Raw genomic sequence first — 17,952 nt, forward strand, 5'->3', positions numbered from 1 at the left:
CTTCATTGTATCTACTTGTTAGTACTATCAAGTATTCTTTGTCCTTGAGGAGGAAGTGATACCTGATAAAGTGTTTTCATTGTATCTCTTCGGTAGCGTATTTAAGTATATCCTTTCCTAAGGAGGAATAATACACTGATAAAAATATCAAGTTATAATTCAAAACTATTATATATTATTCTGGAGATTCATACATCTACTAATTCAGGTAGGCGTAAGGCTCTTATATAGGTGTTCTATATGTTGTGTGTAGCGTGCGTGCACGCGCACTAAAAAGCAGATGGTTAAAAACGTAATAATAAGTGATAAAATGGCAAATACATAAGTTTTTTCGATCAAAATTTCCCAAAATTTTTGATATTTTTATTCCCTCAAGGTTTTAAAATTTTGTAAAGGCTCCTCTCCCTCCCTTCCCACCATTCCTTCCCAATCCTCAACCTTCGATCTCTTCTCCCACTTATCTCCGTCATTCTCATATATCTCACTTGTTCCACCTTCCTTTTCTCTTTGTCTAACGCACCTCTTTCTTTAATTATTCATTAACTTTCTCCTCTAATATTTTGATGATTTGGGGAGGGTGAAAGTATCTTTTAAAAAGCCTTTGGTAAGCGGCCTAGAATATGCCTTGCGTTTAGGGGTGGTACTTAGACCAAGCCTGCCGATTTACCTAGTCAGGTGGCCCTTCCTAGATTTTGTTCACATCTAGGGAGTGTGATCTGCCTCATGGACTGCACTTTTAGGTGTCAATCAAGATTTCTTCTCTTGCAGTCTGCACGTTCCTCCACACATCTCCCAACGGCCTCTAGCCTCCAACTGTGAACATTTTCTCTTGACCTTCATCAAACTTCACCACCACTAAAAGAATTAAGAATTCTTTGTATGTGTCAGTCCTATGCCTAGGCTTTTCTATCAACATTGATTATTTCTACAATTAAATATGTACACTACATAACATATATGTTTATGGGTGTTATATGTGCGTATTGTGTACACATATGTTGTATATATATGTGTGCATTTGGACGTGTTACACAACACACACCACACATATAATATATATATATATATATATATATATATATTATATATATTATGGAGAAAACATGGGTATGCTTAGTACAAGGCATAAATTTTGTGCTTAGTAGGAGGATGTGTCACATCCTCATCCACTCACTACCATTGTGGAATGTGGTCCCTATTATTTGATATGAGTGGGAGGGGTTGTGACAATCCACTATCAAGCATTAACCTCTATTGTTGCTTTGTATCAGTATAACTATATTTGCTCTCATTTATAAATAGTTTTTCAAAAATGCCCTCCAATTTGTACGTACAATTGTAAGAATGATTTTTTTTTCTATTTTTATGGGTATCCATGTAATTTTGTGTACAAAACACATACATATCAATGCATCAACATACATACATACAAATATCTATACTTCAATCTTTTCAGCTTACTCTGTCATGTTCACTCTCTTACAAATGTGCATTTAGTGTTCTTTTAAACTTCAGTTCATGCTATCGTGCACTTCATGTTGAAGGAATATCAAAGGAGGATTAGTGTCAACTTCCATTTTTAAGAAATGCCCATTTAGTAATATTTCTATTACGTCCATCTGAAAGGAATATTAAGGGGTCATTTCTACTCAACTTACGTTTCCTGTAAACATCCATTAGCAATCTTCTAATAACGTCCATTTATAGATGGAAAAAGTTCCAAACTTTCAGAGCACATAAAATGGAATTAGTGAAGAAAATATTGGCTTGAAGCCTAAAATTTTCCTTATCAAGTAATGGGCTGGAAGACATTCGTGTAGTTCGGATGTAATTAGTTCATTGCTCTCAGCATGATCTAATTATTGCTGATCTAATTATAATGGTAATATTACTGGGTATGTCTTCTGTTTTGATTTGTGTTGAGAGAATGATACTTTTGGCATATTCTTTGATTCAACTTTGACCACCCTTGATCATAGTTATCGAGTTATTGTTACTCTTGGTAAGAGGGCTAAATGTGTAATTCTTACAAGTGAGACACTTGACTGCTATGAACATATGTTTTATCTTTTGAGGATTTATTTTACTGATCTTTCTAAGTTCTTCCAATATCAAGGAGCTTTTCTAGATTTGTGGATTTTTACTGGTGAATGATGATTTTGATAATAGTTTCATGACAATACATGATATTAAATGACTGAATAATATTGTTTATAGGGAGGAAGGCCTAGAGTTGCAACTTTTGCAAGGGAAAAGTGCTATGAGCTTCTTCTTATTTCTTCCTTTTTTATGCAGAATATTATGAAATGGCTACACCACAAGATATCTAAACTTCTAGAAGATTATAACATCAAGTTATTTATTAATCTATATTCCTAACACATATTATCAACAAATGTAATAATTAGGTAAATTACACTAACTCCAAAGAACTTTCCGCATTTTGCAGTAAATCTGCAAAAACTTTTAAAATCGCGCTAAAACTCTAATAACTATGGGATTGCAAGCCAAAAAAACCTAATATCTTTCCACGTTTTTTGAATAACACTTACAACGGTGTTAATTGACATTTAAGATCTAAAATGTATTGCCAAGGCAAATCAAACACTAGCATATTTAACACAAATCTCAAATCTGTGACCAGAATAAGAATTGCTATCAGGAAATTTATTATGTATAGCGCTAAACTGTCTATTAAAGTTTATATTAATTTAAATGCATGTATATTTTAGCAAAGTGTACCCTTCAATGATCGTAGAGTTGCATGTCCACTATGCTTCTAGAAAAATATTTCCCCCCTCAGTTTATGAGTCAATGATCAGAAAATTCCACATCGACTATCCCATGAGAGATATAACTTATAATACCTTATTTAAGTAAATGATTTAACAATGTATGGTTATAACTGAGAATATTTAGTGGGTTTTAATGCAAGAACACTATATTTAATGTAGGTATGTCATACATCAAGATTTTAGTAATTTTTAGATATTAGCCACTCATATATTCAATAATTCCACATTAGTCCCAGTCCCTCAAATCATTGTAATTGCTAATTAGTCCCTCAAATCCTAGTGACTGTACAAATTGGTCTATCTATTAGATCTCAGTTAAAATTCCAAATCACAGTTATTAGCTTCTACTACAACATCCTTAATACTTAATTACTTTTTAGTTAGAACGATTATATGGATTTTTAGAGAGGCCAATGACCATTGAGAAGTGGGTTAGAATGTTTCTTTTAATTGTTGGAGTAAGTTTGTGTTATTGGGTTTACACCCATTAAAAGAAAGATTGGAGAACTTAACAAAAAGGTAACATTAGCTTTCCACCTTAGACTTAACGTTAACTAGAGGGACTAATTTGCAGGACCGCATAGGATTTGAGGGACTAATAAGCAATTTCCAAGATTTTAGGGACTCATATGGAATTATTGAAGATTTGAGGGACTAATATCTAAAACCTTGTTAATTGTAACATACCACTAAACACATGTATTATACCTATTGATGTCAGTTATCAAACAGGGGATTATTTGCAGGTTTGTAGAGTGATTAAGGTCCTCTAACTCCTTTTGATAAATGGTTCTGGGGCTTGCTGTTCTTCCCTACNCCTACACAAGAAAGAACTCATAAGAGGGCGGAGTTGGGTTCTCCTTTTGTTCCTCCGACGATCAAGTCGGTAAATGATTTTGAGTGGGGAAATATAGGGTCAGATCTTAGTTGTGTAAAAAAGGACAGAGAGAGTTACCTTATGCAGTAAGGTTCTACATTAAATCCTAGGATCACAACAATTGGTATTAGAGTGATCAATTCTTAAGGTTGAATTTTCAAGTTTCAACAATATCTAGTGCAAGAATACTTCCTCTCACAAAAGATCATATGTATTCATGGTTGATACATTGTGATAACAAAACTGCATGTGTATCGTATATGGTGTTCCATGATCAAATTAAGCATAATGATCTTGACTGTCACTTGACAAGCATGAAAAGATAATGGCTGTATTCCCTAAGTTGATTTTTATGTAACAAGGTGCGATTGTATACATTTTAGTCCAGCTTAGGGAGACAATATTAGTCAATATTATGTTGAAAAGAGGTCAATGTGAGAGTATGGCAGAGCAGTCTCACTAAGAGATTGAGAACTTATGTACTTTTTTGGTTCGGATGCATCAAATTCCACATTTGATCTTCATCATGGAGGCTAGGTACCTTATTTATTTCTTTAAATAAATGCCATTTTAGAGTTTTATCATGACTGTCGAATATATTTTAGTTATTTTTTATTTCATTCTATCATCTTAAAAAAGTTTCTTATGTTACCCACAAGACCTTGCTGATTTTTTCTTACTCATAGGTCTCCAATGCTTACCTCCGTCTTCTGAGAGGTAACGATATGAATATACAGTTCGAATACGTCAAAGAAATGCCAAGACGAGCATCAGACATTACGTGGGATATTTCTATTATTCTGAGGCAGCTCTTCGTTGTATGGATTCTAGAACTTATATTTCCGGTGAGTATGATTTTAGTTGGAGGACCCTATCAATCTTCATAAGCCTTTCTTTCCTTCAAACTTTTCAAATATTTTTGCATTCTTTTATGTTTTATGTTCAAAAGCTTTAAATTAATGCAAAGTCTGTGTTCATCAATATGGTTTAGTATCTTAAAAATTTGGCATACTTTGAATATTCTGTTGATCATATCGGACACTATACCATAGTTAGTGAACCTTGTCCCTATAATAAATACTTCTTTGCTTATTACTTATATAGGGATCATCCAATTTTAACAAGCTTAATCAAATTATTTATGTCTTCTATCTGATCTACTTCAAGTTTACTATTTCTTTTTATTGATATTTAGCACAAGCCCCACGACATCTTCTTATTAGGCCTCCATGGCTCTTTGTATGTACCCATACTTTCTCAGTTGGTTTCTCTCTTAGCTGCCTTGGTATTGTTGCAACCACAAGATTCATTGACATACTCCCAAATTTATCAAGTATACTAAAATTTTGTCCGTATCATTATTTTGCAATAAATTTCCTTTCAGTCAGAGGTATGATTTAATCAGATAACACCTAAAAGCACTTGTCCTGCTCACAATTAAGACACAATCACATTAAAATGCAAGTCAATCTTTCCTGTTTACGTACTATAGGTAAAGAAAAATAGCAAAAATAGTTGTGTTCCATAATCTGTTGGCTATTATTTGTCCTAGGTATTGTTCTTCATATATTTTACATGTATAGGAAATTTTCAATTGAGAACTCCTTAGTGATAACTCCGTATGAGTCACCATCGCATATCTAAATTACTTTGTGGATGAGAGAATTTGGTTTAGAAATTTTAGGGAAATACTCTCAATATGGGGAAGGTATAGAAGATTTGGAAAATTTATAGTAACAAGAAAATAAGGACCTGAAACATTATGGAATCTAGGAAGGGATAATCAAAACATGACGTCTTTCTTCCACTAGATCAACACTCAACAATTCCTCAACTGCAATCGATCCCTTGAAGTTGATGATTCCGTTATCAATACCGAGGCTATAGCATCCACATTCATCTCATACTATTGTTTATAATTTTGGTGCACTACATCACCCCTTTCTCAAGTTTGTTGGCAATCACTTTATCACCATTTGATTGTCTCTTAAGTTGAGATTCTTTTCATTAAAGAGGAGATCGAAAAAAATTATTTCACCTTTGCAAAGAGCAATAGTCCTTGGATCATTCTTGTGAAAAGCAACTACCATCATCGAAGAAGGCCTTTTTGACCTTGCATTTTTTATCAATGCTTAAATTACACCTTTTTATCACAGTGTTCTCAAGTTTGTCATTCTCATCGAGTGTTGTATATTCAGATTGGACATAGTCAGATTACACATTTTTTATTACGTGCATGGAATGAAAAATATATACAGAACCTTTTTATAGAATTATTTAAGTTTCTCTTAAAGCTACAACTGATTACATGTGGTTTCAGTTACAAAGGATGACAATGCGGGCCTCTTATCTCAAAGGGAAATGAATCACGGTTATTTTCATAATCTTCAATCATTTTTTAATCTCCTCCATCACTTGAAGTGCAACAAGCTGTCAGACATTGGAAGATGGTTAGCTTCATCCAAGGGCAACTTTGTTGTAAAATTCTTATGTTGCTGCCTTCTAATTTGGTGGTTCAAAATCATATTGAAACGACCAACTCTATTGAAAGTCCATATGTAGATGTGGCTTCTCAATCTTGATCAACTTCTTATTGGCAACAGTGTTTCGAATGAAATATTGAATTGAATATGTAATGTGTTTATTTGAGGAACTCACAAAAATTACACCTTGAATCTTGCTTCAAACTCTCGGTTTGGACATAGTTCTCAATCATAAGTTCAATTTTAACACCTGGCCTATCTCTGTAGTAAGATCTAGACTTCTTGGCACTTGAAAGCAATCTCATTACCAAAAGAAAGGAATAGGATAATACTTTCAATACAAATTGTTCGCTAACTTGGAAAGAAATCAATGCTAGTATTTTCAGCTCTATGAGAAATACCAAAGAAGATATCAGAAGCAGCACTTCATCTATTGGATTTGTAATTTTACCATGTAAAGCCACATAGAATTAGCTGAGAAAAATATGCAATTTAAAGTTCCTCGATATTTATTTCCTAGGTTATTTCGAATGCCTAGATTAGGATGAATGGCGTGGATCATCTGAACATCACCTATTGTGGGGTTCTCATAAACCTCTTTTTGAAAGTAAATCTTATCTCAAGCTCTTCAATACAGGAAACTTTTTCAAATGAGAACTCTTTAGTGTTGAGACTTCCAAAATTAGATACTGTATGAATGATGCACGCCATTCATATTCTCATACACAGGATTGCATGTCATGTATTTTTTGCCATCCAATTTTAAGCCTCTTACATTTCAAATTGGTGAAACATTGTATTATCTTCAACATTATTTCGACTGTTGATTTAGTTACTATGTGTTGAAAGAGAGGAAGAATTCTATATTCTCATTGATTATGAAGAAGAAGATAATACCCCATAATTAAATAATCCATTGAGTTGAATCCGGACAAATAATATGTGTCGATCTATCTATCATCATTACTATTTTGAGAAAAGCATATTACATTCTACTTAACTAATTTTATTTATAATGCAGGTCATATTGACAAACCTGGTCTATGAGAAGCAGCATAAGTTGAAAATTATGATGAAAATGCATGGGCTTGGTGATGGGCCTTATTGGATGATATCTTATGCTTATTTTTTCTGTATATCATTTGTTTATGCACTCTTGTTCAGGCTATTTGGTGATCTGGCAGGTAAGAATGTGTAAGATTTTTACTAATTCGTAAGCACTCGATATAAATATTTCTGAAGTACATGTCTTTCTTTTGTCCTTTAGGTATAAGTCTCTTTCGTTTGAATGCCAACGCCATATTGTATCCGTTCCTTTTTATTTATACCAACTTACAGGTTGCATTAGCATTTTTTGTGGCAACATTCTTTTCTGATGTTAAAACTGCTCAAGGTCAGCTTCAAAGTAACTAAATTTTTTTACTTACATCCTGACAAATGACTAGTCATACCTCATCACAGTCTGGATTTTTTTACAGTAATAGGTTATATATACGTATTTGCTTCTGGTCTATTAGGGGAATATCTATTCAAACCTTTTGTGGAAGATGCTTCCTTCTCAAGTAAGCTAACAGAATTATCAACGTTAAATTACTTTCTTAAGGCATAACCAACTACATTTATGATTTATTTTGTTGCTTCGTAGGAACCTGGGTTTTAATAATGGAGATCTTTCCTGGGTTTTCCTTATTCAGAGGCATATATGAGCTGTATGACTCTTCACTCTCTGCAAGTGTGGGAGCTTCTAGCATGCAATGGAGAGACTTGGATGATAGCAGTAATGGAATGAAAGTTCTTATGATACTAATGAGTGTCGAATGGCTGGTATTGCTTCTATTTGCATTCTTCTTGGATAAGGTTGGCATTGGTAATACTCTATGTTTTTGGCGATGCTTCCAAAATATGTCATCGTCATCTAGTAATAAACCCGGCGAATCAGTAGTCCTTAATGAGATGACGAAGGACGATATTGCTCATGAGGCAAGCTTTTATCACATTTATACTTACATTTATATGTATGTATGTGCATCTATCTATCTATGTATCTCTATTTGTTTGTCTATCTATCTATCGACACATGCGCACACACATCTTTGTCCCTTTCTCCCTCTGAAGTTACGCACACTTATTCCAAGCACTTTCACAAAGAGGTGCACACATCATCTCATATATTGCGATTAGTTTCTCCATTATGTACCTTTTACAGTACTCTAGATTTAACTGTTATGTCAAAATCATTCCATTTTTCTAACTTTCAGAAGGAGGTGGTCGAAAAATTACTGCTACAGCCTAGTTCTAATTATGCAATCATCTGCAATAACATGAAAAAGGTGTACCCGAGTAGGGATGGAAACCCAGAGAAGTGTGCAGTTAAAGGGTTATCTCTTGCCTTGCCTCAAACAGAATGTTTTGGAATGCTTGGTCCTAATGGTGCTGGGAAAACATCTTGGATAAGTATGGTTAGTATGAAAATTATCATTTTTTAAACTTTTGCTTTGTATTCTAAATTGTCTTGCAGATGACAATATTTTAACTTTCGTGTTCATTTTCTAGCATGAAGTTTGCATTATATTAGATGCTGGCTTTGAGCTGCCACCTTATTTAGCAAAATGAGCTAACCAGATATATAGGCGATAAGGTCCACATGCTCCAACTTGACTAGCTGTCTGGACCTCGTGACCAGTGTATCTCATGGTTGCTCAGTAGTTAAATGAGTTACACCTTATACCCATTTAATATTCAATGATGTTCCAATCTTCTGCCCAAATAAATATTATATCAGGAGCTCATCTCTTATTCAATTATTTGACATTTTCTACCGGACTAATAGAAGTGATTTGTTATCATCTATGCAAACCTGAATCTCTAGACAAACCCCCTTTCGTGCACAATATCATGATCTTAAATCTGTATGAAAGATCTTATATTTGTATGAAAGCTGAATTCCAATGATGTCTAACGTATATGCAGATGACTGGGTTAACGAAACCAACTTCGGGCACTGCTTATGTTCAAGGAATGGATATCAGATTCAATATGGACAAAGTGTACACTAGAATTGGCGTATGTCCACAGCAAAAGTAAGATTGATTTCCCTAATTTTTCTTAATCCTAAATGTAGATCAAAACAACGTGAAGTACTTGAATTTTCGGTAATTATAAGTACTTGCTGATATTTGTGTTGTACTTGTTAACTAAAAACACAGCCTACTTTGGGGAACACTTACTGGGAGAGAGCATTTGTTGTTTTATGGTCGATTAAAGAACCTAAAAGGACACGCATTGACTCAGGTACTGATGACATGCTCGCACGTAATTTCTTCCATTATTGTGACTTTCACTTTCTCTTCATCATCCAATTTATCTGCAGACTAGAGAAAATTGTAGTATATGCTCTTGACTTTTAAATTTAAGTAAAATAGGAATATGATCAGACTATTTAAGTAAGTAGAAGACAATTTAACCCTTTATGTTCCTTGCACTTGTTGAGATACTCATACACACACTTCTTTAATTAGCTTAATTTGGAATTATTTCCCTTTACATTAAACGATACTATGGATAAGTCCTATAGAAGACGAAAACCTGTGGCTTCACAATAATTTCCTTCTTGTTGGTTACAGTTCTCTTAACAGCAATTAGCCAATCAGCGAATAACTTTTCTGATGTTATTACTAATAAATAAGTTATTCTACACTTTTTGATTCAGATTTGCTTCATAAGCACCAATTAAGTACTGTAAATATACAGAACGTACTCAAAGGTGTAAAATGACAGCACAAGCTTTGGGCACGACTTATCTTGTAGCACTAAAAAGATCTATATTTTCCATGAACTAGATTGGATGCTAAATATCATGATCTCTTTTTTCTTACTTAACTTGGTTGTGAAATATTTCTTTTAATTTCACGTGAAAAAGTAAAATAATTTATTGTCTATATACTATATAGTTAATGAAAAGTAATAAAATTACCATAATTGAAGTCAAAATTACACGGTCAATTCACATTAAGTACAATTTACAATAAAACAGTACATGAATGTATGGATCCTTTTATGAAAAAATTAATTTTTATGCAAATGATTTTATTCTCATCCCAATCCTATGTTTTCATTTTATAATTTGCACGAATTCACAGTATTTTATACCCTTAACAATTTTAATAATTAATTTCCACTTTAATATTCTATCCCATGAGGCTAATAGACTCCTAGAGAAAAATCACATACCAATAACCAATGATCTTAATGATGAGAATTTTTTTCAAGGTTATATTATTATATTCTATATGTTTATGTTTTGGATTGTCAAAGCAAGCTATGAAATAGCTAATTAATATATTTTATGCTGGTATGTATTTTTTTTCTTGGTAGAGTAACTTGTTATTTATTGAGACATAAAATTGCTTTATAGCTAACTTTGACTAGTTCACATAATTGGTGATTTACTCATGTATTTAAATTATGTTAATTTTTAATGAGTATATATATTGAATATCTCATAATAAAATATTAAAAAACTTAAACAACACATATTTGAATAGTTTTACTCACGTAATTATTTTTAATTAACATATCTATTAAACACCTCAAGGGCTCACAATTGCTGAAGACTCTAAATATTTTAAAATGATATATATTAAACATCTCATGATCAAAACATCAGAAAAAATTAAATGTGGCTAAAACTAATTTATACCACTTTTCCACGTCTGTCTATAAAGTATAATATTATAAATATAAAATATTTAAAATGAAATGCACTAAATTAGAATTTAGTCTTAAATTAAGAGCCATTATTTGAATAATTTTATATACTTCCTTTTACATATCATGCATATTGAACATTTTAAAAGCCTAAATATCCAAGTTTTCATTTTTCAAACTACCTTTTTCAGTCATAAAGAAATAAAAAAAACCTTTTTCACTAAGTTTGTTGTTTATAGTAAAATGTTGTATTTTTCCTATTTGATATAGTAGATTATTAAGCAAATGATATATCTCATGTTTAGTGCAGATAACTATGCAACTAGAGTAAAATATTACAAAGGCTAAATATCAATAACAAAACCCCGTTAACTATTGATGATAATCAGATAATCCCTCATAATTTTAAAAATATCATAAAATCCACTAAATTTTAGGGGTTACCCTTTAACTTTGAGATTTTATCAGGAAACCGTTCTAAAAGCGATACTTTTAGGAGAATTTTCTAATACAATCTCAAAGTTGAGGGCTTTTTCTGATAAGATCTAAAAGTTAAAAAAAGGTTTCTTATCACTACTTATGGAATTTTCTAATATAATCACTACTTATGGGATTTTATAATGTTATATCTAAAAAATAATGGATTAATTTTAAAAAAACCCCTCAACTATTTTAATGAGGAAACCCCCTCAAGTTTAAGCATATTATAGATAAACACCCTCAACTATGAACTTTAAAATAATCCCTTGAACTTTTTTCACTTAACCCCCTCAAATATAGAAAAACCCCTCAACTATTTTAATTTGAGAAACCCCCTCAGATTTCAGCTTAATATAGATGAAACCCCTCAAGTTTGAAAATTTAAGAAATCACCGTGAACTCTTCTCACTTTACGTCTTGAAAAGCTAACATCGTTACACTAATAACTGTATAAGTTTACATTTCTTTCACTTAACCTGAATTATTTTTTGGTAAAAAACCCTAAGCATCGGATGTTTACAATTTTAATATTTTTTAGAGGTTTTTCATAATTATTGGAATTTTCAAGAGGTTGTTTATAATTTTTTGACTTTTAGGAGATTTGCTTCTAATTATAGATTTTTTGGGGGGGTTATTTCTACTTTTTGTACTTTTTGGGTTTTTTAGTAATTTTCTCGATGGTTCTTTGTAATTTTCTAATTTAAAGGGCTTTTTTATATTTTTTTAGATTTCTAGGGGTTGTGTACAATTTAAAAAATTTTAAGACGCTATTTGTCATATTTAATTTTATTGAATTTTTTGTTATTTTCATATCTTTATGTGTTTTTTGAAAATTTGAATTTTTAGGGGATTGTTTTTTAATTTTCAAAATTTAAAGAAGGTTGTTTGTACTTTTTAGATTTTACATTGTTTGTTTATAACTTATGATTTTTTATGATAATTTATAACTTTAGAATGATAAGAGTCTTTTTCACATTTTTAGATTTTCTAAGGGTTTTTTTGTAATTTCATGTAACCCTCAAAATTAACATAAACGTAAATCTCACTAAACCCTTAATAATTTTACTATTTGGAACTAAATCTCAAATATCTTTAAAACTTTCACTAAACATCCAATAATTTTTGACAGAATATCCTCAAAATTAATATCATCAATTTATGTATAGTCAAATGACAAAAGTACACTCCAATAACCCAATGAGTTTTATGTTTTTATACTTAAGCCCCATCATTTTTTTACAAAAAACCCAAAATAACGGACATTCATAATTTTCAGATCTTTTGAGAGGTTTGTTTGTATTTATTTGAATTTTCAAGAGGTTGATTGTAATATTTAGATTTTAGAGGGGTTTTTGTCTAATGTATGATTTTTCACAGGGTTGTTTATATTTTTATAATTTTTTAGGTTTTTTGTAATCTTTTCAAGGTTTCTTTGTTGTTTTCTACTTAAAGGGTTATTATTATTTTTAAGATGTTTAGGGGGTAGTTTGTAATTTAAATTTTTAGGATGCCAGTTGTAATATTTTACTTTTTGTGGTTTTTTTTGTAATTTTCATATTTTCCATATGTTTATTTGAATTTTTGGATTTTTAAGGGTTGATTATAATTTTTAATTTTTAAAGGGTTTTGTCTCACAATGTTTGGATTTTTAAGAAGATATGTGTAATTTATGAATTTTTTTTGTACCATTCATAATTAGAACTTTAAGAGTATTTTTTTTAATTTTAGAACTTAAGTGCAAAAATTTAAAATATTTTAGGTGTTTTCTGAAATTATTTAACTTACTATGGATTTAATGTGAATTGCTAATATTTCGTGAATTTAATGCTTAATTTAAAATTCTGAGAGGTTCATTGAAATTTACTTTTTAAAATTTAAAATATTTTGGTTATTTTTTTTAGATTTTTTTTAATTGTGAATAGTTAGAGCTTGTTTAGAATGAACAAAAATTTGATTATCAGAATTTCCTACTTTTTTATGAATAGGAATTTCTAGTAATGGATATGAATAGTTTTAATCTAATGAGAATTCTTAGGAAGATAGAATTAATTGGACATATATCATCTTTTAATAGGATAGAAAATTAGTTCCACTATTTGATCTCTTTTAATATTAAATTTTGGATAAATATTTTACCTTTAAATTATTTGAATATATTTGGATAAAATTAGAATGTAATATCCAATAGGATTAAGGGTAAATTTGACTAAAGAAAAATTTTCTCAAACTCTCTCTTTTGTAAGGAGTATGATTAAGAGTGTTGTTTCGTCGTTTTAGATTTTTAGGAAAGAAATTCTCAGGCTTAAAGACAAAATGGTTAAACGTTTCTGCTTTGCACCTTCACTATATTATTAATTCTGGACCAATTTCTAGATGACATCCTTGGCATGAAGCTTCCTCGTTGGCAAATGCATGTTTATCTACTAAGATCTTCTCCATGCACGACTTTCTCATTATCATTAGGAAAGATATAAAAAAATTTCTCTTTTAAACCTTTGGGCAGGCTGTTGAGCATTCTCTGAAGAGTCTGAATTTATTTCATGGTGGTGTTGCTGATAAACAAGCAGGGAAATATAGTGGTGGTATGAAGCGAAGACTTAGTGTTGCCATTGCTCTGATTGGTGATCCTAAGGTACAAATGCTATCATTCATCATAGTACTCTTAGCCTCCCCCTCCCCCCAACCCCCTCTTTTACCATGTTATGAAGTCACATTGGTACATGCATTTTCAATCCTTGCTCAGGTTGTCTACTTGGATGAGCCTAGCACAGGACTAGATCCAGCATCAAAAAATCACTTGTGGAATACTCTAAAGCGAGCTAAACAAGACAGGGCAATAGTTCTTACCAGTTAAGTTATACGACTGCAATTTGTTTGAGACGTTCATGTCTGCACTTCTCGGAAAATGAGTTCTATTTTTTTCAGAGTGTTATTAGTAGGATTAAAAAGACCAATTATAAGAAGAAATGTGTGTCTTCAGTTTACAATTTACCATGTCAAGGCTTGGACTACTATAGTTTTGTTGGGGGTTAATTTCACTTAAACCCCTGACTTTGGAGGGTTTTATACATAAACCTCCTGAGCTTTGTCTCTTCCACTCAACTCCTTTAAACGTTAGGATGTCTCATGTAACTCCTCTGAACTTTGAAGTTTTTCCACTGGATCCTTGACATCATTAACAATAAATGATGAAATGACCAAAATGTCCTTTTTGAAATAACCCAAAATTTCAGTCCCAGTCACACAAACCCCAAAAGAACTGAGGGACATTTTAATCCATCTCTATCACATGCTTGACACGTAAGCGTATGGGTGCTAAACCATATCCGTATCTAAGGAAATATTCGTAAATGTATCCGTTAGGATACGGATATGTTTACTCAAATCTATAACCGATAGAATATGGTTATGAATATGGTTTTAGAGAGAAATATTTGTATCCGTATCCAAAATATTCGAATACATATTAGTCATACTCTTACGATAGTTTCGATTCTTAGATTATGGATTTGTCATTAATTTGGATGATCAAGATATTTAATCTTAACTTTTCAGTTATAATGAACATATTAATGAACTCTTTTGTATCACATGAACGATGTTTTTCTCAATACTATCAAGTTTTCTCATATCCGTTTTGTATCCGCTTATATATTCGCATGTATATCCGTAACCGTATCCAATTTTAGCGGATATGGATATGAATTTTCCTTTCCGATGTATATCTGTATCCGTATCCAAGAAGAGTAAATGGATATGGATATGGTAGGAATCAATATGGATATGATAAGCATCATAGCGGAGCCGTATCCGGACCGAATGCACCCCTACGTAAGCGTCAAAGTTCAGTGTTAACTAGAGAGGGTTAAGTGGGATAAGTTCAGGGTGGGCATAAATGGGTTTTATTTTTATTTTATTTTGGGTGGGGGTGTTTGAAATTCACCCTTTGTTCTTGGTCTGCAAGGCAGCAACACCTTGTTTGATTCATTAATTATCTACGTTGTTTTCTAGGATGATGGAAGCAGCTTATGATTTCCATATACGTGAACTTAAAATTATAGTATCTCACTGTATCTATCATCTTTATCTTTCTTTGTTTTCCCCCCTGTTATCAGCGCATTCAATGGAAGAAGCAGAGTATCTATGTGACAGATTGGGCATATTTGTGGATGGTGAAATGCAATGTGTGGGGAACCCGAAAGAGGTAACTCTACCTGAGTGACCAGCAAATCAAAGAATTAGATAAAAAAGGCAACTCTAGTTGAAATGCAATTGTCAGTTATCTCATGCAGTTGTAGTTGCAGTTGCTTTGTTCAGTTTTAAAATTTTAGTATTTGAGCTCTAGTTATAATTACAAGTCTTTATTTTATCGTGTTAGATTTTTTTAGTTCTGTTTGGGTAGATTGCAGTTGACTAATAATAGAGACCTTTTTCTGCCGAAATTTTTTGAAATCTCGACTTATGCCCATACCTGCCGGAAGAAAAAGGCCTTTTGTGCAACTACATTTATCAGGTGCAGTGAAACAACCCTTGGGTACGTTGGCAGATTTTGAGATAAACCCATAAACTTAAAAAATGTCACTTAAACCTCCTTAAGTTAAGGGTGATTCAGAAAACTCCTAAATGTTTTCAACATTTTCAAATAACCCCCTAACGGTGTTAGATGAACTGTTAAATAGACAAAACTACCTTTTTTAAATTAAACGTTATAATTAAGTTTGTAACCCTAGCCCTGATTAGGGAGGGTTGTTTCAATTATTAACCATTACATGAAGGTTTTTTTGTTTTTTAGTTTTGGTTGGGGTGGTGGGTTTTTTTTTCCTTTGTTGGGCGGCGGTTGGGTTTTTTTTTTGGTGGGGGTGGGGGAGGGAGGGATGTTGTCAGCTTTACACGTTTCCATTACCTATTTTGCTAATAAATTATGTGAATGTCGTTGCAGCTGAAGGCTAGATATGGAGGAACTTATATCCTAACGATGACAACGACCTCTGAGGATAATGAAGAAGAGGTAGCAGCTCTGGTCCACGGACTCTCTTCTCATGCCATAAAGATATATCATTTGTCGGGGACCCAGAAGTTTGAGATACCGAAGAAGGATGTTACCATAGCTGGAATTTTCCACGCAGTGGGCAAGGCCAAGAGCAGGTTCCCCATACAAGCATGGGGGCTGACCGATACCACACTGGAGGATGTTTTTATCAAGGTGGCTAAAGGAGCAGAAGCATTTAGTGAATTGTCCTGATTATGCAAAAACTTGTTTTTGCCTTGCAGAATGAGCAAAAATATTATGGAATGGTTAAGCTTCTGTAATGATGGGTTTGTAGTATTTATAATTAACAACTTGTGTTTATTTTATTGTCAGCGAAATAAAGTAGCATTTTTGTGGCATTTTGTTCTGTTTATTCTTTATGGTGCGGAATTAATTCCTATTGGACTTCATAGAAGAAGATTGATATCTAAACATTAGTTTGTCAGTTCAGTTGGGGTTCTCAAAAGTTCATTTCTATATTCAGTCAAGTTTAAAAGCATATTTCTCAGATTATTATTTGGGTTCTTAAAGATACATATCCAAATTTAGGCATCCATATATCTTAAGTACTATAGCGTTTTTTCATGGAAACCACCTTAAAAGTTTAAAAAAATTATGGAAACCACCTTATAAGTTTTATTTTGATAGAAACCACCTTATAGTTAAGTAGTATTACTTTGTAAAGTATCACTTTTGGTCAAAATCTGTTCAATTAATAACCAAACTACCCAAATTACCACGTGACTTGCACGTGTTTCCCACCAAAACCCAACTCTTAACAAGGGTTTAACCCCTCAACAATTTTTTTTTATAGCCGTTTCTTGGTTCTCTTCTTTATTTCTCCTCTCTTTCAGCCTGATAAAAAACCGTAAATCTAGAGGTAGATGAAGAAGAATTATTGAGGGTGACAAACTTTGGTGCTTTGCAACTGAAAAGAAACCTATTGTCGCATTGATTTACTCTCTCAATTGTGAAGAAATGTCTGAGGTCTCCATTTCATCTAAAACTGCTATGGGTTCTTCTCTTCGTCACGACATATCCATGGAGGTCCACTGCAAATGCAACATGAGAGCTTCTTTATTGACATCAAGGACAGAATCTAAACCCATGTAGGAGATTTTTCAGCTGCTACTATTTTAATCCATCTAATTTCTCTAAAAGGTGTGATTTTTTCAAATGGTATGATTGGAAGATTGATAGTACGGCAAAAGATTTGTTGAACAAGATTATGGCTTAAAACAAGAGATTGAAGGCTGAGATTCATTACATGACAAAGAAGATGGGACAGATAGAAGAAGAAAGAGATGGATTGAAAATGAACAATAAATTATTAAAGCAGGAAAATCTCAGATTGAAGGGGAAAATGTGAACGAGGAGAAAGAGATTCCCATGTTGTATTTTTGCTTCCAATGTAGTTGTTTAAGGTTTAATATTTGTGTTTGTACTTGGTGAGAAAACAAATCATGTAGCTTTAAATTAGTTAGCAATATTTGCTTGTACTATGATGAGAAATGCAAATCCCAACTGATGTAACAAAGAACGTAATGAATAATGTTTTAAACTTAGTGCCCATTATCTCTC

General features: G+C 32.3%; 1 protein-coding gene across 1 annotated transcript in view; it reads left to right on the top strand.

Moving 5' to 3' along the window:
- The window catches only part of LOC109833963 (ABC transporter A family member 7-like), a 28,726-nt gene extending 11,982 nt beyond the window's left edge, over positions 1 to 16,744 (top strand). Inside the window, exons 7-18 of the mRNA XM_020401849.1 lie at positions 4,359 to 4,517; positions 7,177 to 7,339; positions 7,423 to 7,548; positions 7,634 to 7,717; positions 7,801 to 8,135; positions 8,414 to 8,614; positions 9,126 to 9,235; positions 9,362 to 9,446; positions 13,846 to 13,974; positions 14,086 to 14,191; positions 15,458 to 15,546; positions 16,282 to 16,744. Coding sequence (XP_020257438.1) covers positions 4,359 to 4,517; positions 7,177 to 7,339; positions 7,423 to 7,548; positions 7,634 to 7,717; positions 7,801 to 8,135; positions 8,414 to 8,614; positions 9,126 to 9,235; positions 9,362 to 9,446; positions 13,846 to 13,974; positions 14,086 to 14,191; positions 15,458 to 15,546; positions 16,282 to 16,584 — 1,890 coding nt within the window. The 3' untranslated portion in view covers positions 16,585 to 16,744. The remainder of the gene's footprint in view (positions 1 to 4,358; positions 4,518 to 7,176; positions 7,340 to 7,422; positions 7,549 to 7,633; positions 7,718 to 7,800; positions 8,136 to 8,413; positions 8,615 to 9,125; positions 9,236 to 9,361; positions 9,447 to 13,845; positions 13,975 to 14,085; positions 14,192 to 15,457; positions 15,547 to 16,281) is intronic.

This window comes from Asparagus officinalis, chromosome 3 (assembly GCF_001876935.1).
Source record: "Asparagus officinalis chromosome 3, Aspof.V1, whole genome shotgun sequence".
NCBI lineage: Eukaryota > Viridiplantae > Streptophyta > Magnoliopsida > Asparagales > Asparagaceae > Asparagus > Asparagus officinalis.